The sequence below is a fragment of the Vespula vulgaris genome, chromosome 3 (genome assembly GCF_905475345.1).
Source record: "Vespula vulgaris chromosome 3, iyVesVulg1.1, whole genome shotgun sequence".
NCBI classification, from domain to species: Eukaryota; Metazoa; Arthropoda; class Insecta; order Hymenoptera; family Vespidae; genus Vespula; species Vespula vulgaris.
In genome coordinates this window covers 2,420,001-2,442,500 of record NC_066588.1, presented here as the reverse complement: position 1 = coordinate 2,442,500, position 22,500 = coordinate 2,420,001, and the positions used below count along the sequence as shown (strand labels likewise).

Below are 22,500 nucleotides of genomic sequence, written 5' to 3'. Positions count from 1 at the left end.
TTTTCTTTCATTTCTCTTTGTTATTCTTTTTTTTTCATTTCGATATTAAGAAGATAATCGAGCAAAATTATATTCTTTCGAAAAGGAAAATCTTCTCGTTAAAAAACATATACATATATATACACATGTATAATAAAAAATATATGTATAAAAATATAAATTATTGTATCTTACCGGCGACTGGCTCAACCAGTTCCTCTTCAGTGTCCGCTTGAATATGCTTAACCATAACGATCCCACCAATTTGAAGATCCTTCACCGGTACGTAATGGCTACCATCGACCAATTGAATGACCTTCAATTGTTGTCGCAAAACTCTTGCTGGATTTTGAAGAATCTCAAAGTTTGGCTCTGGTTCCTTCTTTTCTTTTTCACCCTTTTCCGCATCGTCTTTACCCTTCTTATCGACCCTGTCCTTGGTATCCTTAACCTCCTTCTCTTCTTTCTCTTTCTTTTTTTCATCCTTCTCTTTCGGAGCAGCTGCCGTTGATTCCTTAACGTCGACGCTCTCCTTCGTCTCTACCACTGCGGGTGGATCCTTTAAACGATATATTAATACTTATAAGTATCGTATATTAATCTTGAAAAAAAAAATCTATTTTATCTCTTGGTTAACTTACAAAGGATAAAGGAAATAATTCGTACGAACGAATGAAAGAACGAACGAACGAATAAACGAACGAATAAACGAACGAACGAAATGACATCTGACTTTTAAAAACTACAAAGGTATAAGTCAATATTGACTGTTATATGTTTTATAAGTCGAGATAAAATAACGCGGTTTCTAGGAAACTTTTAAATATATATATATATATATATATATATATATATATATATATATGCACACATACACACATAGAAAGATCGTTTTTAAAGAGACAGCGAGGAAAAGAGAGAAAAACAGGAAATAAAAGAGAATGACGTTTTTTAGTAATTGTAAATGTCAGATTACGTGGAGTTTTTATTATTGCATCTGTATTGTTAATTGAAAAACGAGCTCGGTTTCAAATAATACAGAGTTAATAATGCGTATCAATTAATGGATTTTTAGTTTTATTTAATGAAAAGGAAAGAGAGAAAGAGAGAAAAAAGAAGAAACAAAAGAATTTCTGCCTTACCACGTCCATTTTCTCGTGCGAGTCACGTGCTCTTCTCTCAGATTCCTTCCTACGCGCTCGTGCAGCGATACTGAGTACAGCGGTAGTGACCTTTTCCCTTTCCTCGCGTTTTTTCTCTTCGAGTGGTGCTGGATACGCGTAGATACTCGGCCGTGCATTCGAACGCACCTCCATCTTTGGCATTTTTAATTGAGCATTCAAAGCGATCAAGCAAGTAGGTGTAAATGCTAGAGCAAGACAATGGGCTAATGGGAACCAATACCAATACTGGGTGAAGACCAGGGCACCAACAACTGCTAACATATTCGTGTGACCTGTTCTGGATTGGAGTGAAACAGTCACGTTGCGACCACCTAGAAAAGAGAGAGAGAAAAAAAAAAAGAAAAATTTAGTTAATTGACGGGTGTACGTAAAAAAAATCTTTTTTTACGTTTTACAAAGTTACGAGATAAACTATGAAAATCGGGATGTTTTGAGGACGGATCAGAACGTTTTGTGAATAAAAAAAATAAAATAAAATAATAAAGAAATAAAACAAAGAAAAGAAAGAAGTTTTCCGAGACACGGAACGTGATTTAGCTCGAGGCTACTTTATAATCTCTTTGAAAGTTCTCTAGTCTAAGCAAACCGTCCATATTCTCCGACTCGACGAAGAGAAGATTAGAGAGTTTCGATCGTCTTACCAGCATCGATGATACCCTGGGCAAGAATAGCACCGAACTTGGCCATGACGTCCTCGTGCTTGTCGACGACCACCTTAGCGTAAAGAGCACGGAAATCCTTTACGCGGGAACAGGTCGCTTCGGTCTGTTGAATGAGGATCATTGCCGAGGCTATCAACGCTCCCTGTCTAACGAAGTTCACAGGATCGTTCGTCATTGGATCTAAGAGTGCTATTGCCTCTTTCAGGCCGGTTCCAGCACAGGCAATTCCCAGAGCCATTGCAGCGCCATATCGAACGTGAGGATTATAACTCTCGGCCAACAAAGACACTACGCTTGGACATTGCTCGGGTGTTCTGAAAAAAAAAGAAAATAAAAAAAATAATAATCAAACGAAATCGTTACTTGAAACATTTTACGAAGGTCATGAAAAAGTATGTCTTTTAATATTTATTCCTTGTAAGAAAAAATAAAGAAGAGAAATGTTTCAAAGCATGATATCGAATACTTTTTCAATTATACAGTTATCTCGATATCAATTATAAATCAAAATATAAGAATTATCGTCAATGATTAAAGCAATTCTCAAGAAGGAGATGGTTAACAAAATACGTTCTAATATTCGAATTCAGGAGACGTAAACAAAACGGTCGCGTACACTAAGTCCGTTATAGATGCACGGACTTTCAGTTATTGGTTGACTAACGATGGTCAATTGTTGAATTTAGGAAGGAATTTACATAGTTCGTTGTTAGAACTTGTTTCGATTTCCCGTTTAGTAAAGCGTTAAGTTAGTGTATTTGAAGGATTGTGAATGTGTTTCTGGATCCGATATCTACCTAACTATGTAAACGTATATTTCTTTACGTTTCCTGACTCGTTTGTTCGAACGCGAATCGTGCAAGTAAAATTTTTATTCGAAATTTAACTCGATTAAAGCCACCCAGGATTCTGGAAATCGATTTTTCTGTCCAACATTTTGACATATGTACATAACGAATATACATAAACAATCGAGGACACTCGTTAAATAGTCCAGTGTATATAATAATTATAACAGTATCTTATATATTTGATATTATCGTTTCGCATCCTATTCTATCGTCTTCCTACTCGATTTTTGTTTTCTTTTTTCTTTTTTTTATCTTCATTTTTTTATCAAAAATAATCGGAATTACGTAAGTTCAATGATTACGATCAAACTATCGAGCGTGTTTGATCGATCAAATACTTTTATCGATTGTTTCAGGATCACAACTCCGTGTTGGTCGACGGTGCGTGCCAAATACCAGATCCTTTGTATAAACTGATTGGTAGCATAATCTGCTTCTACATACCGCTAGGTGTCATGCTACTAACATATGCATTGACGGTGAGACTGTTGGCCAAACAGAGACAGAATATCGGTGGAACTACTGGTTGGTCATCGGGATGGTTGGGTGGTCCACAAGGTACATCCACGGGAGGTTAGTGTATTATCAGGTACAGCGACCTGTGTCTTATTTATTATGTCGTCGATCGTACATTTCAATAAATTATCTCGTTCAATTATATATTCTCTAACGAACTAACATAATAGGTCATCGTTGATTGCTAATATAAGTGAGTTTCATCGGCAACTTAATTAACCTGTTTTCTCGACCATCGTGGATACGAATAATAACTTTGTTACATGAATAATCTAATGGGAACGACTGCTGAGAGAAGTTTAATTAACTATCAAATAAACATACTCCCTTTTTGTTCAATTGTTTTTATCCATTTTTTAATTTTTCGTTTTGTTTCGTTTTGTTCGTTTGTTCCTTCGTTCGTTCGTTTGTTTTCTCTCTCTCTCTCTCTCTCTTTTTTTAAAATCTATTTATTTATCGTCCGCGACAAATTTCGATTCTACCGGTAAGGAAAAGTAATGTTAGTTAGAACCTTTTAGAATAGAGCTATAGATTTTCACGAAATTGCGAGAGAGTAACGTTGTAGAAAAGTAGAAGAAAATCGAATTTCGATAGCGAAATGGCTCGATAAACGTTCGTGAAAATGTGAACAATGATAAAGAGCATTTTAATGGTTTACCAATTGGTTGAGAGAAATCGAGTGCGGTGACCCATTGATATATAATACGATTCTATGATATCGAAGAAAAAAGGAGACTTTTTTTTTACACTGTTACGTAGGCGAGAGAACGCGTAGGTATGTGTGTATGTGTGTGCATGTACGTATATGTGTATGTATGCGTGTATGTATTGTACGTATGTACGCCGACGGAAAAGACGAGCTTTTTCTTCGAAGGTGTTATCACCTGATACACCTATCTCTTTGTGAAATTCAATCGCCTTTGCTGGTTGCACTGATGGAACTACGAACGTAGAAGAGCAAATATGCTGCATATACATACATGCATACATACATACATACGTACGTACATACATATATATACACACGTGTGTGTGTGTGAGAGAGAGAGAGAGAGAGAGAGAGAGAGAGAGAGAGAGAGAGAGAGAGAGAGAGAGAGAGAGAAAATAACGATGAAAGTACGAGTAAAATCGAGTTGAAATATCGTATGCGAACTTCTCGTCCTTTTTGTTCAGTTTTTTTTTTAAATAACAAAAAATAAAAAGACAAACAAACGTAAAAACTAACAAACAAACCAACCAACAAAGCAAGCAAGCAAGCAAGCAAGCAAGCAAGCAAGCAAGCAAGCAAGCAAGCAAGCAAGCAACCAACCAACCAACTAACCAACCAACCAACCAACCAACCAACCAATAAACTAACCAACCAAAAAAGACTCGGAAGTATAAGAATACTATTTCGTCGTTCACTCAAAAAAAGTTTCTAATGAAGTGAACTTGTTTCTTGTATCCCTTTTCTTTTACTTTTTGTCCTTTCCTTTTTCCTTTTCTTCTTCTTCTTATTTTTTTTCTCTCTTCATTCATCTTCCTTCCCCTCGTGAATGATCGTCCTTCTTCTTGAAAGATCGATAATTCGAATCGAACTTTTCTTTTTCCCTTCTATTCTATTATCCGACGACAACTAACGAACGTTAGAAAGGATTTCTCATCCATCATCCAAAGTGTGTCTCCTACTCGATGCAGGACCGACTGGATTAATCCTTTGCAATCATTATTTCTCTTATCCAGGACTAATCTATCCCCAAGGATACAAAGAGAGAAAGAGAAACAGAAAGAGAGATAGAGAGACAGAAAAAGAGAAAGAGAGAAGTTGCTTTACAGATGTTAGAAGGGATATGGACCTTGTTACAGTCAAAGATCACTAAGAATAAGTAAGGGAAACTTATAGTAAACTATAGAAACTATATAAACTGATTCCGACGTTTCCAATAGGAATGTGGATATAGTCTACTATGAAATTGTAAAAGATAATACTAACATGTCGTTCGATTGGAAATATGATTCGATGTTCCTTTCATTTTTTCATTTTTTTTTTACTTTTTATGATTAAAAAAAGAAAAAAAGATAGATAGATAGATAGATAGAGAGAGAGAGAGAGAGAGAGAGAGAGAGAGAGAGAGAAAGAGAAAGAGGTATTCAAAACGTTTCGCCATGCTTCGTTTATTCTTCATGATTGAAATACGAGTAACTCAAAATTATAAGGGATATTTTTGTTTTTGTGACACACATACACGTACACACATACACATACGCAAACATGTATGTATACATCTGGCGAGATATTTAAATTCTTTTAAATTTTGTAACTATCTCTTTATTTCTTTCTTTCTTTCTCTTTTCAACTATGTAGTTGCAGTAGAAATCGTTTCCGGACAACTTGGTATTTTCCATTTTTTGCTGGATAAAATTTACGTTTACGGTTTCTGCAGCTGTTTACTGCATAACGATTTCGAATAAACGATCTCCGACTGAAGGAGACGAGCATCGTTGTTTTCTACCATCACGTTTCTTTTTTTTTTTTTTTTTATCAAACAAGTCGTATTCCCGATAGCAATTCTTCGCTTCCCAAGTCATTATTTCCATTCTCAATTTTCCGAATCATCGAAGCGACGAAGCACCCACGTTTTCCCACGGCCGTAACAAAATCGACATTGTTCATCTTTTCGTTTGGGGAAAACATTAATTTTTATAGTTAGATAGATAAAGCGAGAGGATATCATCGGAAGAGAAACGAAACGATGTTGAAAATGGTGAATGAGAATGTAGAGTCGAATGAAAGAAAAAATATTGCAATCGGCAATTATATTCGACAATATACGCGTTTGTATACATATACAGAGTGAGTCGATAGATATTATCATTTAGAATACGGTACAAGTGTAATAATGCATGTAAGTATATGTGCACTTGTGAAAAAGTACGATTGTGGATATGAACTCCTTTTTGGAGCATTTGTAAAACATTTTATTTTTTTCTAATTTCAATGAATAATAATAATAATAATAATAATAATAATAATAATAATAATAATAATAATAATAATAATAATAATAATAATAGAAAGAAACGGCTTATTTTACAACTGCGTGAATCGTTAAAATTTTTTTCAAAATTTCTAAAGGAATTTCGAAACGAGAGAGAGAGAGAGAGAGAGAGAGAGAAAGAGAAAAGAAAAACATAAAATATTACAATGTGAATATTTTTGTCATAAAACCAAAAATAACGTAAATATTTGAGACGGTAATAGTCATTAACTCATCCTGTATATATATATATATATATATATATATATATATATATACACCCACTCACTTATCCATCCATCCATCCACCCACCCACCCACACACACACACACATATCAATAAAAAAAAATATACATGTATCATATTAATAAAAATTCTTTAAGGTTTCTCTTTTGAAAAAAAAAAAAATTGAAAAAACGATCTGTACCGGAAACTTTTGCACGCTATATATATATATATATATTTTTTTTTTTCTTTAGCTTCTTTTCTTGGGGAACCTAATATAAAGGACTATTGCAGTAAAGTTCGATGTAATCCGACATCGATTTCCACGCTTTTCTTTCGTACCGTATCGTCCAAGATTGCGATTAGTTCTGCCGCTTGGTTTCCTTTGTCCACCGTTTCATGAAAGAGGGAAGGAGAAGACCCTCTCGATGTGAAAAAGGAAACGAAGGTTGAGAAGGAGAGCCCTTCTTTGGATCTTAAAACGTTAAATCGGGCCACCTTCTTCTACTACTTCTTCCTTCCTTCCTTCCTTCCTTGCTTCCTTTTTTCTTTCTTTCTTTTTTTCTTTCTTTCTTCTATGTACAACGAAATAAAAAAAAAAAAAGGCAACGGGCGATAAGAAGGAAGGAACGATCGGTGCTGATTGAAATACCAAGTAATCATCATGACGAGAGAATACGTTTGAGAAATCTTTTTGCGTATCGGTCTTCCCGTTCTCGTTTCACTTTTGCAATCTACTTCTTTTTCTTCTTCTTTTTTTCTCCTTTTTACCACCCTCTCCTAGTCGACACAGTACTCCTACGCTTTTATAATATATACATATATTGATTCAGTGAAAAAAAAGAGAGAAAAAACGAACGACATAATCTAAATTTGGTACGATCAAAGGTATTCTTTTTCTTCTTCTTCTTTTTTTTTTTGTAATTCTTAAATATACTTAACCTTATTTAATCAACCTACGTAATTTAACTTGCGGGGGGAAAAAGGAAAAGAAAGAGAGAAAGAAAGAAAAAGAATATAAAACGAAACGAAAAACTCGCGATATGAAAAATTCTATCTCATTAAACGTACTTTCGATGGATATACATTGTTACACCACCTTTTTTTACAAAGCCGATTATTATTTAGGTAAAGTCGTAAAAGTTTATCCTGGCTTTATAAATAAATCAGAGACAGAGATAGAGACAAAAATAGAGAGATAGAGGGGTAGAAAGTTATAAGTATTTCAAAGGACGTCGGAGATTATGAAATTTATGTTTTATATTACAACGAGCGTGCATCATCGTGCGCTCTAGTGCTCCATCATTTCTAGATCGAAAGAAATAAAACGAACATCAAAAAATGAATAGATAAATAAATAAATGAAGAAGATAAAAAAAAAAAGATTAAAAAAAAAAGAGAGAAAGAGAGAAGGTTTTTACTTCAGCAGAGATTACTTCGTTATGTTCGAAAAAAAGAGCATAGCTGAACCCGATCGATTACCCATATCGTCGTGAACGAAGAAAAGAACTGCTTCAAAGATTTCCGAGAATTTTCTAGAGTATCGTGGAATTCTAATTCGTTCTCTACTTTTTCTTTTTCTCAAATACCCTCACACATACTCTAATATTACTCTCTCTCTCTCTCTCTCTCTCTCTGTCTCTCTCTCTCTCTGTCTCTCTCTTTCTCTCTGTTTCTCATCTAAAGAAATTACATAGTCGAATCGAATGATTCATGTGAGCGCGATATGTCTCTTAGCACGGATAACGAAAGAAAAATTCACGTTCGATTATGATCGATCGCGTTTAGAATTCCCTTTCTCATTCTGTTTTATCGCGAAAAAGGGAACTGGGCGTATATATATATATATATATATATATATATATATATATACACATACATACACACACACATATATATATCTCTTTCTCACTGTCACTGTGTTTTAGGGCAAGTCGCGTTCCTTCTTTTTTTTCGTGAAGGGGAAAGAGGGGGAGAGAGAGAGAGAGAGAGGGAGAGGGAGGGAGGTTCGTGCGAGTTTCGCGATGCGGCCGAAAAATTGGAGCGCCGACGAAGATCTATTCGGGCCGCAACGTAGATTTCGATCGGTCGATTTAACTTGCAAATAAATCGAGTCGCTCCGACGTGACAATCTATATAGCATAGACGAAAAGTCGGTCAGATTAGGTAGCGGTTAGTTGGGAGAACGTAGGAATAACATTTATGCGAGAATTTGCAGAATTATAAACATCTATTGTTTTCTTACTATATCCTTATTATCCTTGGATAAGAACGCTCATGTTATTTATTTAGAGAGAAAAAAAAAGAAAAAGAAAAAAGAAAAAAAAAAACAGAAAGGAAAAAGAAAAATAATAAAAATATAATTGAAACAGAGAACATTAGACTTACGTAGAAAAATGATTTTTCATTTTTCTACACACGAGAGAGAGAGAGAGAGAGAGAGAGAGAGAGAGAGAGAGAGAGAGAGAGAGAGAGAGAGATATGATATAAGAACAATGATTTATCGTTCGGTGACCTTTTCATCGGACTATCATGATTATTTCTATTCTTTTTCACCTATTATTATTTTCTAGCGCGAAAGATCATAATCCTTCTCGGTCAGGCGAACCTCGAAACGCCCACGTTTGACAAAACGAAAGAATTTTTCCCTCTTTTTTTTTTAAAGAAAATAAAAAAGACTCGCGAATAATTCGAGTCGGGTTTCTAGCAAAAGCAGAAAGGACGAGTAATATTATATATTATTAACTTCCTAAACGTCTCGAGTTATGTTAAATGGAAGAGTGGATTCGTTCGAACGAAATTATTAATCGTATATGGCTTAACCTCTGTTGTTAACATCGACTTTCATTAAAAATATACATAGCTATCTTGTGCGTGTGCGTACTTACATATACATTGTCGGTATATAGAGAGGTATTAGTTAGATACCCTGTGTCTCAAAGAGAAATCGATGTCGATGATATAAAATTTCATAAACATGCTAATAAGCTTGGAAAATTGTCCTATGTTTGATTTATTTCATGGATTATACAACAAGCCTCTTTCTCTCTCTCTCTCTCTCTCACCCTCCTCTCTTTCTCTTTCTCTTTCTCATCTTTTCTTTTGTACATTACGCATATGGGAATACGTTTACTGGAATTATGATACATACGCAGGTATCATATAAATGTTAAATGAATAACTTTTCATACCTATTATATTAGCTTTACATAAAACACGCTCGCTTGGGCGACATCGTTATAACGCGCGCACATATATTAATAATATCACATTAACAATGTTTGTGTTAACGCGCTATTTTCGCATAATGAAATTTTCCCACGGGACGATAAATACTTCACACGTTATAGATAATCATATCGGGAACTAATTGAGCTTCGAAATTCTCCGACAACGAGCTATCGTTTTGAAAATTGAAAATGTTCGAAAATGATTACGATAATATAATATAATGAAAACGAGTATCTTCATTGATTATCGAATTAAATATCATCAAATCTTTAGATTCCGAATTCGCATTCGGATTATATTTCTTTATCATGCTTCTTCTCAATGGAATAACGTGTCACGAGTATTAAAGCGTATAAAGAGCTTAGCTTAGTCATAGAGAGACCGAAGATGGTAATAGACAAACAGAGGTTTAGATCGGTAATTGGGTCGATTTGAATCATCAAAGCATATTTTGTACGAAAAGCTAGAACGTCGGTAGACCAACGAAACTCTACGTCAAGCTGGTAGAAGAGTCTCGCGAAACTCCTGAGGGAGAAAGAGATAGAGAGATGGAGAGAGATAGACAGATAGATAGACGGATAGAGAAATAGATAGATGGATAGACAGATAGAGATAGAGATGGAGATAGAGAGATAGAGAGAGAGAGAGAGAGAGAGAGAGATACCTTTGTCCAAGGATAATATCGAATTTGCACTGCTCGGGATACGTTTATGCGACGCCTATATAAACGTACCAGTAATCTCCATTGCAGTGTATAAAAGCAGGTGAAGGTGAAAGAGCGAGAACGCCCATTTAACAATCTTTGTGATAACGAACGATATATTGTCCTTATCCGTGAGGTATGATCAAACAATTACTTTTTCGCGATAGGATATAAACTATAAAAAAAAGAAAAAACAAATAATAAAAAAATATATATATATATATTATTATTATATCCAGAGATATATATTATTTTTCTTTCGATTAAAAAGAAAAATAAATAAATAAATAATAATAAATCATTTATCTCTCGAGCAAATTTTCCCTTCTCCAGAGAAAACAAAGTTTTCAAGAGAATTAAAGTTCGAGGTAAATAATTTTTTCTTTTTTTTTTTTGTACGACTAAGTGAATTTTTTCTTTGGTGTAAATTTGATAAAATATAATAATGGAATAATCGTGTGTGTAACAGGTCTCGAGAGGCGTGGCACGTGGAAGAGATTTCTATTGACCAAAAGCTCAGCCGGAAGTGGTGGTACTCCTCAACATACCTCTGGTACCTCTACCGATACGGAACTAACGACCCTCGACACCCACGAATTATGGCTTCCTGAAAGTGAACCACCACCCTCGGCGATGTCTGCGCTTCACGCTTTCGGTGCGGAAATGTTAAAATTGTCCAGAGGATTGGAAGGTATAGCAAGTCCGTTAACGCAAACTCCAATTAGGACAGGCAGATCATCGACGTCTTCGGGTGCCCATTCTTCTGGTATTCAGCAACATCATCACCATCAGCATCAACATCATCAACATCATCAACAACATCAACAACAGCAACATCAGCAGCAACAACGGTGCAGCTTTCGAAACGGGTAACGATGTAATTCTTTTCTTTTCTTTTTCATTTTCATTTTCATTTTCTTCTTCTGCTTCTTCTTCTGCTTCTATTTCTTTTTCTTCTTTTATCGTCTTCTTCTTCAAATTATTATTCAAATTTTTTTCTTGTATGTATGTATGTATGTATGTATATATGTGTGTATGTATGTATGTATATGCAAGTATATCTGTGTACGTTCACGCGATTTGTGTTACATACATTATTCTCGAGTTATTTCGAATCCCAAAGCTTTTGAGTCAATGTTAAAAACAGAAGTTCTCATAGTCAGCAGACTATCTCGCTGATGAAAATTCTGTCGCGAGCAGGGAACTAACGAAGAGCCAACGACAATTAGAAAGGAAGCTGACAAACACTGTGGCAACTTTTGCAAAGAGATTTCTCGGTTATCTTGGAAGTATACGGAACGAGTCGATGATTGAAAGAGAAAAAAAGAAAAATAGAGAGAGAGTGAGAGAGAGAGAGAGAGAGAGAGAAAATAAGTAAAAGTAAGTGAAATTTCAAAGAAGAGTATCAACCTCTTTTTCAGTTTATAACCTTTATGATTAACAATTTCACACACACACACACACACATCAATTAAAAATTTTGAAATAATTTTTTTTATACGAGGGTAGGGGATTGACCAATGACGTGTACATATATGGACAAAGGAAGTAACTATTCCATTGCGATACCTCTCGAGATAACCACGTTTCCGTATCTGTGGTGAGATGGAATATCGTTCCTTTTACGGATTATGTGCCAACCTATTCCTCAATGCATCCGTTATTCGACTAACCGTACGTGTGTTTGTTTATGTACATAGGTATATAAGTATGTACATATTACTATTACATGCGAACGTACATAAGTGATCGTACGTTCACATTGATCAAACATAATCGATGCGACACGTCGTATATCTTCTTACGGGACAAAAGAAAAAGGACAGATAAAAAACAAAAGGAAGAAAGAAGAAAAATGAAAAATGAAAAAATTAATAAATCGATAAACAAAAAAGAAAAGTAAAAGAAACGTAATGTTTCTAATATGATTTATAGAAAAAGAAAAGAAATAGACGAATCCGTTCGATGAATATCTTAAAATATATTCTTCTTTTTTTCTTTTCTTTTCTTTTATGAAAAACGTAAGAACGTTAGTGTCCGGAGAAGACGACGAATAATATAATAAATGAAAAATTGTATAAAAACCATCGAAGAAACTCGGGAATGTTGGCGAGAAGGGATTGGGTGGTAAAGAAAAACTCGAGAGACGCGTTTACGAGCAAATATTTGCGATCACGTTTTAACAGTATCTATCGACCTCTGCCTAGAGGGGGTTTATATTATAAAAGTAAATCCGTAGATTGAGTTTGTATAACTGTGGACTGGGAATAAGAAGAAGGTATTTTTCGGTTGGATTCCGTCGATCGATTCTCGTCGATCGAGCTGGAATAAAACCTAAGTCTATTTTTCTAGTTTATTTTCTCGGCCATTTTCCACGGATATTCAAGTAGGAAACGTTGAAAATACGTAATGTAGAAATAGCTGTGTAGTAGATATAAGTAAGTAGATAGGTTGGTAGGTAGTAGCTGTTCCGGGTAGTAGACAGACGTTTACTCTCGTGGACTGTGGACGGCAGAGAATACATGACATGAGAAAAATCGTTGCCGCACGAGTTATACCCGAACTTTCTCGATTCGTGTACGGAAGTTTATCGGTTGACACAAGAGTCAAATGTATGTGCACGTTGAATTTGCGTCAGTTCGTAAATGCACCGCCGTCGACGTCGACTGCTCCGTTGCGGTTAACGTACGTCAGCTCGAGTTATTATTCGCTTTGTTACAAACGAATTTAATGTCGTACGTGTCTACCCTTGAAAATGACTTCTATTCTACAGGGAAACGAGCAAAAATCCGAATACTTTCAACCCTGCTAAACTTATCTATACGAATCTTCTTCTTCTATATCTTCTTTCTTTTCTATATATATATATATATATATATATATATATATATATATATATATATATATCCGAACGATCACAAAGTATTTGTTGTAGAAGGTATGACACATCCTTTTACGTTGAAAATCTTCTCCATTCTATCGAACGATTTATGTTATTTTTCGTTGGATCTAGCGTGCACGAAAGAAACATCGGCTTGATATTCCAGTCCACGTTCTCTTCGTGATCCACTGTGGTAGCTTGCGAGTGGTTTTCTACACGAGAGAGGGAGAGATAAAAAGAGGAAAAAAGATAAAGAAAAAACGATAGAGAGATCGAACAATACTCGAAATTGGCTATTTGTTATCGTTCGTAGATTCATCTAGCTTGATAGGTACATACATACAATGTAAAAAGAGGAAAAAAAAGAAATGAAAAGAAAAGTAATTAAATTTAATCTTCTCTCTCTCTCTCTCTCTCTTTCGTTCTTTCTTTCTTTTTCTCTTTAAATCTAACCAAGTCGTCGAAAATAAAAATAGAATTTTGATATTAACGATTAGAAGAAATGGAAAAATTCGAGATTTTTTTCTTTCTTTCCTTTTTTTTCTTTAATGAAATTTCCAGGACTTTCACATAGTATAATCATCTTTCTTTAAGGGAGGAAAGAAAAATAGAGGCCGGGTAATTGTACTCAGGGGGTTAATTCTTTTTTCCATTTTATTGTGTATACGCGAGCGAGAGATAGCGAGGAGTAATCGCACTTTACGAAAGAGCATAAGTTATCCTGCAAACGTTCGCGGAGACGTTAAGAGCCTCCAAGAGGAGTGTTGGGATCATTAAACGTAATCGTGGAGTCATTAGTAGCAACTCTTAAAAACTCTCTCTCTCTCTCTCCCTCTCCCTCTTTCTCTCTTCCTCTTTTTCCAACGTAGAAACTCGCGTAGATCTAATCATCCATGATCGAGTCTACATTCAAAACGATATGTACATATGTACTTACATAATCCATCGAAATTTCAGTTTCTAAATGCAAAGTCTCAACTCTAACACAACCTAGATAGATAGGAGGCGAATACTTCATTAGCACGGATTGTTTCAGTATTCTCGACGATTAAGATTTCATTGAATTCATCAGCCAAGTCTTGTACTCTCTCTCTCTCTCTCTCTCTCTCTCTCTCTCTCTCTCTCTCTCTCTCTCTCTCTCTCTCTCTCTTCCTCTCTCTTGTCTTTTCATGAAAGTAGAAAAGTTGTTTTAGAAAATTCGTCAATTCGAACAAAAGAGAGAGAGAGAGAGAGAGAGAGAGAGAGAGAGAGAGAAAGAAATACCAATTTGCAGACTCCAGTTTGACGAGAATAGTTACTTTTTGAATTTTATTTCTCTCTTTCTCTTTCTCTCTCTCTCTCTCTTTCTCTGTTTCTCTTATTTTTTTGCTTCGAAAGATAAAATGACATAAAAAAGGGGAATCATCAAAAAGTTTTGGACGAATCAACTCAATTTCGGTTGATTCTCCAATTTTCCTTCCCTTCTCTCCGCCATCCTAAAGTCGTGATCTAATCCATGAAAGTAGATCCTAATCCTCGTTGATATCACGTAGGAATATATTTCCTGGTGAAACGGAAAGGATATGTCGTAAGAAAGGAGGTAAGAAGGAAGGTTTTCCCACATGATAAAGAAAAGGAAAGAAAAAGAGAGAGAAAGAGAAAAAGAGAGACAGAAAGAAAAAAAAAAGAAAAGAAAGAAAAGGTTTCATTGCGATCGCGTAAAGCCATCCGAAGATCTATCGTCGAATTTCGTTCGTTCGAGAGGAAAGATCATCCTCTTGGATGAAAGGGTAATCGATCGAAGAAGATTCTTTCGATGTTACCAGAGGCCAGTGGCTCGTTAAACTCAAAAAGGTTAGACGCCTAACCCTTGAAAGGTAACGCCTAACCCATGAAGGAATTTTTCTTCCTTCCCGTGAAAAAAAAAAAAGAAAAAAATAGAAAAGAAAAGAAAAGAAAAGAAAAAACTTTCCGCTAAATTTTGTTCTGCTTTTTCTTTCTTATTCTTTCTCCTTTTCTCCTCTCCATTCCACCATTTTGCAAAGTATTCGAAGATAGTGGAAATCTTTTGATAATAATACATAAAAATCGTTATAAAATATATCTAACACGCTTATACCGTTTACCATCTTACGAAAAAAGAGAGAGAGAGAAAGGAAAAGAAAGAAAGAAAGAAAGAAAGAAAAAACATCTCATCTATTTATCATTTTCTCGTTTAATCGAAAGAAAAAAAGAAAAAAAAATACTCGGTCGAACTTAAATGCTTTTTCTCCCGTTCATTTTCATATAGAGCGTATCAAAGAACGTTTTCGAATTACATATTAACGCAAGATGGGGTGAAGAGGGGGAGGGGAGAAGTTGAAATCGAATGAATCGAATTGTACATTAGGAAACCTGCAGAATAATACTGAGAAGGCGTTATAGATTCGTCTTGAGTAGAAAGAGAAAGAGAGAAAAAGAAAAAAATAAAAAGAGAAAGAGAGAAAGAAAGAACGGAAAAAGATAGATAGAAATGCGTTTCTCTTTGCAGAGAATTTCGTATCGATCCCGATGAAAGGAGACAAGTTCCCATTGTGAAAGTAAGTACCATTGCATACATCTGTCGTATTAAATCTTTCGAATGGCGCGAGTGCAAAGCCGAGCTTTGCAATTTTCAATACACTTTGAATATCTCTTTCTTTTTCCCTCTCTCTATCTCTCTTTCTCTTTCTCTTTCTCTCACGAGCACACAAAAGACATTACGATCTTGAAAAGGTAACATAAAAAACACGAAATCCAAAACGGATACAAATTATTATTTTCTTTTCGCCTCCTCTTTTCCCTTCTTCTTTTACGATAAATCTTTTAATTTATTTCGATTAACCCTTTCGTCGATTATCACGATTTTCGTGATAACTTATTCGAAATCGATCGGGAATATAATCGTCGAGCCGTCATTTCGACGTTTGCCTTCGAATTTCAAACAAATTATATCCGACATCTGTCGTTGGAAGTCAATGCGTTTGTTCGAAATCTCCTAATTCGGTGTGTGGCATGTGATTCATGCGTATTGCCCTTTATCCCCCTTTCTTCACTCCTCTCGTCTGTGTGGTTCCCACACATCTCTCCTACCGCTTAAAGTTGCAATTAACCGAAACTAGTGAGAGAGAGCACTGGTAAGGCATTATCGAATGTTGTAGATTCGTATGAGTTACCGGGGCTATAATTCAAGGGACTTGAAGAGAAAGAGAGAGATAGATAGATAGATAGATAGAGATAGAGAGAGAGAGAGAGAGAGAGAGAGAGAGAGAGAGAGACGAAAGAGCAGACTCGTACGTAGGTAATCTCTCTTTCCCATAACGAATCCACCAGAGAGATCCACTTAAACCGGCGCAAGGAACGATTTATCGAACTACTGGACGTGTTCTCGCTTTCGTCCTGGAAAAATTGGTCGGCCAACCTCCATCTTTACTTGTCATGGCTGGGTTCTCCTGAAATTCTTCTTTTCTCTTTCTCTTTCTCTTTCTCTCCTTTCTTCTATTTCTTCATTTTCATTCTCCCATTCCCTATTTCCCTCTTCGACGATTAAGGAAGGAGAAAGAGAAAGAGAAAGAGAAATAGGGGGGTCAGTACTTAATCGTGAAAAGACACCTTCCTGCTTTTTAACGATGCCAGAACACGAAAACCGTAAGTTAGTAGAGCTTTATTTTATCCCCTTGTAAACTCGCTTAAGTGCTCTCGTTCTCGATCGGTACGATTTAAATTTCGTTTGGAAACGAGAAAAAGGGAAAGACACGGAGAGATAGAGAAATAAAAGAGAAGGAGGAAAAAGAAAAAGAAAAAAGAAAAAAGAAAAGAGTAAGATACAGTGAGAACGAGATGGAAAATGGTGTTATTAGGCTTTTGCAAAGGTGAGACTCGATCGAGCTGGAAATGCGTTTAGAGACACGACCTAAGTGCATTCCTTTATTAGAGAGTTTCACACATATGCATTCATACATATATCCATACATACACACACACATATAAAGAGAGAGAGAGAGAGAGATAGAGAGAAGTTTACTTAGGTGCGACCACGAGGTGAACGAGACTCCTCTCTCTTCCCTGGAGTCCGTTTTGCACTTTGAATGCCGGTAGCTAAGTGCAATCCACTTTGAGACCGCGTCACCGCAACATATATAACGGTATCCTGGCTTCCCACTATCATCCGACATTTTCACACTTTTCGCGAGAATTCTACCGAAAAGCCCGAGGGTGATTACATACACACACAGAAATATATATATATATATATATGCACACATATGTACAATGTCTATCTATTTGTACGTGTAAGTGTACGAGACGTTTTAACTCGAGACACGAAAGTCAACTTTCTTTTCTACCATACTAAAAGTATTTCAGAGATTGGATAAAAATTTGTCAAAATATTTCAATGGAAAAATATTGTGAAAGTCCGATGAAAGTTCGACAAAATTTTTAACCCCATCACAATTTCCACTTTACTCTCTCTCTCTCTCTCCCTCTCTCTCTCTCTCTCTCTCTCTCTCTCTCTCTCTCTCTCTCTTGTTCAATGGATTATTATAATCTATCATTCTACGATAAGAAAAGAAGAACTTTTCGATCGATCGTTTGTTTCCTTTGCAATTAGATTTCTTCGTTAATTGTTTCTTCACAAGTGTCCATCGATATAAGTAGCGAATGAACGATGAATATCGTGGCAACATCAAAGCGAATATTGTGAAAACCGAATGAAAATTAATTCAATAATTGCATTGATTAGCTTTTGAGATAGGAAATAGAAATGCATTCGGGATTGCTTTTAAGTAGATACTATACGCCGTTTGCTTCGTACGGACCTATTTGAGTTTCAATTGCTTTCTCTCAAGTGAAATTATTTGCTGGGGATAAGAAAATTTCTTGAGTATTATTACTAATGATGTTAACGTTTTTATGAATATATATATATATATATATTTGTACATCTGGGTGTTTCCTTACATGATGGATGCATAAAAAAAAGGGAAAAATAGGAAAAAAAAAATCGTGTAAAAACATTCGTATAACAATCGACTTACGAAAAGTATAAAACTTATGTTGAATTAACGCCAACTATACAATTTAAAATATATAAATGCATTCATGAAAAACATTTTATTAAATAAAGAGAAGAAAGAAAAAGAAAAAAGAAAGGGAACAACATGCTCTAAAAGAAGAATTAATGCGTTGAAAATTTTTTTCAAAAGAAAATACTCACTGATTTTCGTGTAACATTTTCTGCGAACTAATTAGTGTGCGTTTTTGCGTGAAGTCGTTTGAAACTACATACGTGAGAACAACGTGTGAATAAAACGTGTTGAGAAAACTGGTGTAACTGTGAATCGTGTAAAAGAAAAAATTACCATGTAAAAAAAAAAAAAAAAGATAGAAAGAAAATAGACCGAGAAAAAATTACTATATAAGAAAAGAGATACTATATGTGTGTGTGTGTATACATATACACATACGTGATATTAGATTCGACAAAATGTCGTAAAACAAATATAGTAAATAGTTTAAAACAACTTTGAGACACAATATCTGGAAAATCGTCCCGTTGAAATTGTTTCGAACGAAGAAAAAAGAGAAACAGCGAAAGGTAAAAAGGAATCGAGTTGTTTCGCACTAGAACACTATGCTTTTTACTTCAATCGTTTACCTTCGTAAAAACGTTTCCCCGTAACACTTCTTACGTTCCAATCGTTCCAATCTTTCCCGTGGGTATTTGTTATATATATATTTTTCTTATATTTCGATTTACCAATTCGAAAATAATCATTTTTTTGAGTTACGTATAAAAATCTAATTTAATTCTAATATCTTTCCTTTACGAATCATTGCGGATCGAAACGTATCTGTTACATACACAATTTCTATAGAGAATAGATAGATAGATAGATAGATAGATAGATAGATAGATAGATAGACAGACAGATAGATAAATAGATAGATAGATAGATAGATAGATAGACAGACAGATAGATAAATAGATAGAATAAAAAAACAGTTTTTTTTCTTTTTTTTTTTTCTTTAAAAAAGATAGAATTAAAAGTGTTATATCGTTATGAAACAAAATCCTCGAATTTATCTGGGTTGTCAATGCATTACTCGTAAAAGTTACAGACCGCTATCACTCTCGAGTATTACGAACGTAACGTTCTCTCGTAATGCAAAGGTCGGATTGAAGAGACGATAAGGAGATAGAAATTGTCAATGACAAAACGATCGATCGATCGATCAATATATCGATTTATCTATTTATCTATCTATCTATATATCGATCGATCGATTGAACGTTTTTTCATTTTAGACGACATTAAAATGAAATTTTATGAGAAGTTCGCCATCGTTGCTTTCGCTTATCGTAAAAATGCATCATCGACGTGTCTCCTCGTGAAATCGATAGCGAACGTCCAACGATGGATATATGTCAAGAACGCCCGATGCAGCTGGCTTTTTAACGTGTTTCTCTCTCTCTCTCTCTCTCTCTCTCTCTCTCTCTCTCTCTCTCTCTCTCTCTCTCTCTCTCTCTCTCTCTATTCTAAAGAATGCTCTATCGAAAAAACAAATACCGTTTGGAAGATCTTCGCACGCCTGTTATTATCGAAAAACGACACGTACGAGATAGAAAAGAGAATAGGATGAAATTGTATTTCGCATATCTAATTTATAGCTCGATGTTGCACGTAACAATGAAAAAAAAGAAAAAAAAAAAAAGAAAAAGAAAAGAAAAGAAAAAAAAATTCCTAGCTAGGTTAGTCTCTCCTTTGATGAAAAAGTGAAATAAAAATATCGTTCGATCTGGAAAAAAAAGAGAGAAAAGAAAAAGAAAAAGAAAATAATAATAAAAAAACAATAAATCCATTCAATTCTCTCTCTCTCTCTCTCTCTCTCTCTCTCTCTCTCTTGAAATAACGAACAAAATGTTTATCGTTATTATCACTATTATTATTATTTTTTATTATCATTAACAGCAGCGGCGATAGCGGAGGAAGTAGTGCGTCGGGTTCAAGGACGAGTTTGTCGATTGGTCAGGACGATTTGAGTTCACCGATACCTTGGAAACATCGACGTAGAGCATCGACGTACAACGAGGCACATCTCGAACGAGCAGACTCGATAACACCGAAGATGTCTCGTAAGAGATCGTTCAGTTTTCACGAACAAACGGCGTTCAGGCGATCGTCTTCCTCGAGAAAGAGTTCGGCCAACGACGATATTACGAAATCGAGAAAATCATCGGAAAAATCTGACAATGAAACCACGAACATAGCGTTGCCACCACCTTGCACTTGTCCGTATTTCGGCGAATCCTCGAAAAAACAAATACCGCAGACTAGCGATGTCGTCATTGTTTCGAGCGAAACCATGAAACCTATTTCTGAGAGAACACTTGAAATGAATCTTCTTGGTAGAAAGAACGAACTCGTAGGAACCAATTCGATCGTAACCTGGAGAGGTGGAAGGCGTGGTTCTAGTTTAGGTGAGTCGATTCGATTATACGAACATTTTTCTTTCGTTTATCGTGCAATCTTTAACACGTTCGATGTCGACGTCACATATCTGTGACATCACCGATTACTATTGAGAATCTAACATCGAGTTTTATGTTGTCTCTGTATAAAAGAGAAGAAAAAGAACTTGTAATATATTCCGCAGAATTTCCAAGAAAAAGTAATACGGATTGTTGGTAGAATTTCTTCTTCGCAGCGCGGTAGTAAACGTGTTAATCGTAATATCTATCAATTATACTTTTTCTACGTCGTGATCTTTTCTTTTTTTTTTGGTTCCAATATAAAAAATATTTGGATGTCAGATATAAAATGTAAAAAATATATAACACACACACACCGTACGTGTCTCCTTTGTATGCGATCCATCGCGTAAACGTAAGACATTCGATCAACAATTTATATATATATATATATATATATATATATATAAAATTCCAAAATATCTAATAAACGTAAATTATATTAGCAAATTTTTGCCAACAGGTAGTACGAGAACTCAGTTGGCGGGTACCAAGGCGACAACATTACGACGTGCGGCGACGATGCGTGCGCATAATGGCGCGGCAACCAGTACGTCTTTGAAACAAACTGGCAACCCGTCGTCACCTATCTTAAGATATGGTGGTGGTGGTGGTGGTGGTAGTGGTGCTAGTGCTAGTGGTGTTCGTGCTCATCATTCGAGAACGAGTAGCGTTGTTTCAAGAAATAGCTCGAGACATGGTAGGATCATAAGGCTCGAGCAAAAAGCTACTAAAGTTCTTGGTGTTGTTTTCTTCACCTTCGTCATTCTCTGGGCACCCTTTTTCGTCTTGAATCTCGTCCCAGCTGTATGTCCAGATTGCGAGAGACAGATCGATCGTAATATCTTCGATTTGGTTACATGGCTTGGTTATGCCAGTTCCATGGTCAATCCTATATTTTACACTATTTTTAATAAGGTATTCAGGCAGACCTTCAAACAGGTACTTCTCTGCAGATACAGGAATCAAGCTTGGAGACCATCTAGGTAGGCACTCGGCCCCGGGAGACCGGGGTCTGCCGTTACCAGGCTTTAACGTCCATTTAGTTTCCAAGAGATTGAGCTTTGATAAAAAGGAAGAGTATTATATGAGATAGAACCAGGAAAGACGTCGATGGAACTCTTATTCTTTCTCTTTCTCTTTCTCTCTTTCTCTTTCTCTCTCTCTCTCTTTCTTTCTTTTTTTCTTTCTTTCTGTTTTACTTTCTCACGTCCCCACGACAATGTTCAGACACATCGGATAGGAGATTTGATTAATCGAGAGATCTTCGGCGAGGATCGAAATAATAATAATAATAATAATAATAATAATAATAATAATAATAATAATAATAATAATAATAAAAATAATAATAAAAATAAGACACTTTTTTCCTCTCTCTTGAAAAGAATCATGATTATTATTTCTATGTAAAACGTAAAAGATGCTTCCATAGTTAAGGATCTAAGTCGATCGAATTTCAATATCATGAAAATGAAATGTGCATGCAGTGTGAGTGTGTGTGCGTCTTTTGGCAATAACATATATAATGATCGAAGTTTGATTTTTCTTTTCTTTTTCTTCTTTCTTTCATTTTAAGATATTAAAAGATATTATAGAAGATAGTTGATCAAATGAATAAATTAATAATAATAATAATAATAATAATAATAATAATAATAGTAATAATAATAATAGTAATAATAATAGTAATAATAATAATAATAATAATAATAATAA

General features: G+C 35.2%; 2 protein-coding genes across 9 annotated transcripts in view; one reads left to right on the top strand and one right to left on the bottom strand.

Moving 5' to 3' along the window:
* The window catches only part of LOC127062776 (octopamine receptor 2), a 66,462-nt gene extending 44,320 nt beyond the window's left edge, over window positions 1-22,142 (top strand). For 5 of the 7 annotated variants that reach the window (XM_050991501.1, XM_050991500.1, XM_050991498.1 and 2 more), the window contains 4 exons: window positions 3,033-3,249; window positions 10,839-11,238; window positions 20,222-20,730; window positions 21,245-22,142. In XM_050991501.1, the coding sequence (XP_050847458.1) occupies window positions 3,033-3,249; window positions 10,839-11,238; window positions 20,222-20,730; window positions 21,245-21,771 (1,653 nt within the window). In that variant the 3' untranslated portion in view covers window positions 21,772-22,142. The remainder of the gene's footprint in view (window positions 1-3,032; window positions 3,250-10,838; window positions 11,239-20,221; window positions 20,731-21,244) is intronic. The other 2 variants (XM_050991502.1, XM_050991503.1) reach the window with 2 other exon arrangements.
* The window catches only part of LOC127062775 (26S proteasome non-ATPase regulatory subunit 1), a 56,277-nt gene that overhangs the window by 706 nt on the left and 33,071 nt on the right, over window positions 1-22,500 (bottom strand). For both annotated transcript variants that reach the window (XM_050991495.1, XM_050991496.1), the window contains exons 11-13: window positions 1,805-2,139; window positions 1,122-1,474; window positions 175-538 (exon numbers count right to left, since the gene is read on the bottom strand). In XM_050991495.1, the coding sequence (XP_050847452.1) occupies window positions 175-538; window positions 1,122-1,474; window positions 1,805-2,139 (1,052 nt within the window). The remainder of the gene's footprint in view (window positions 1-174; window positions 539-1,121; window positions 1,475-1,804; window positions 2,140-22,500) is intronic.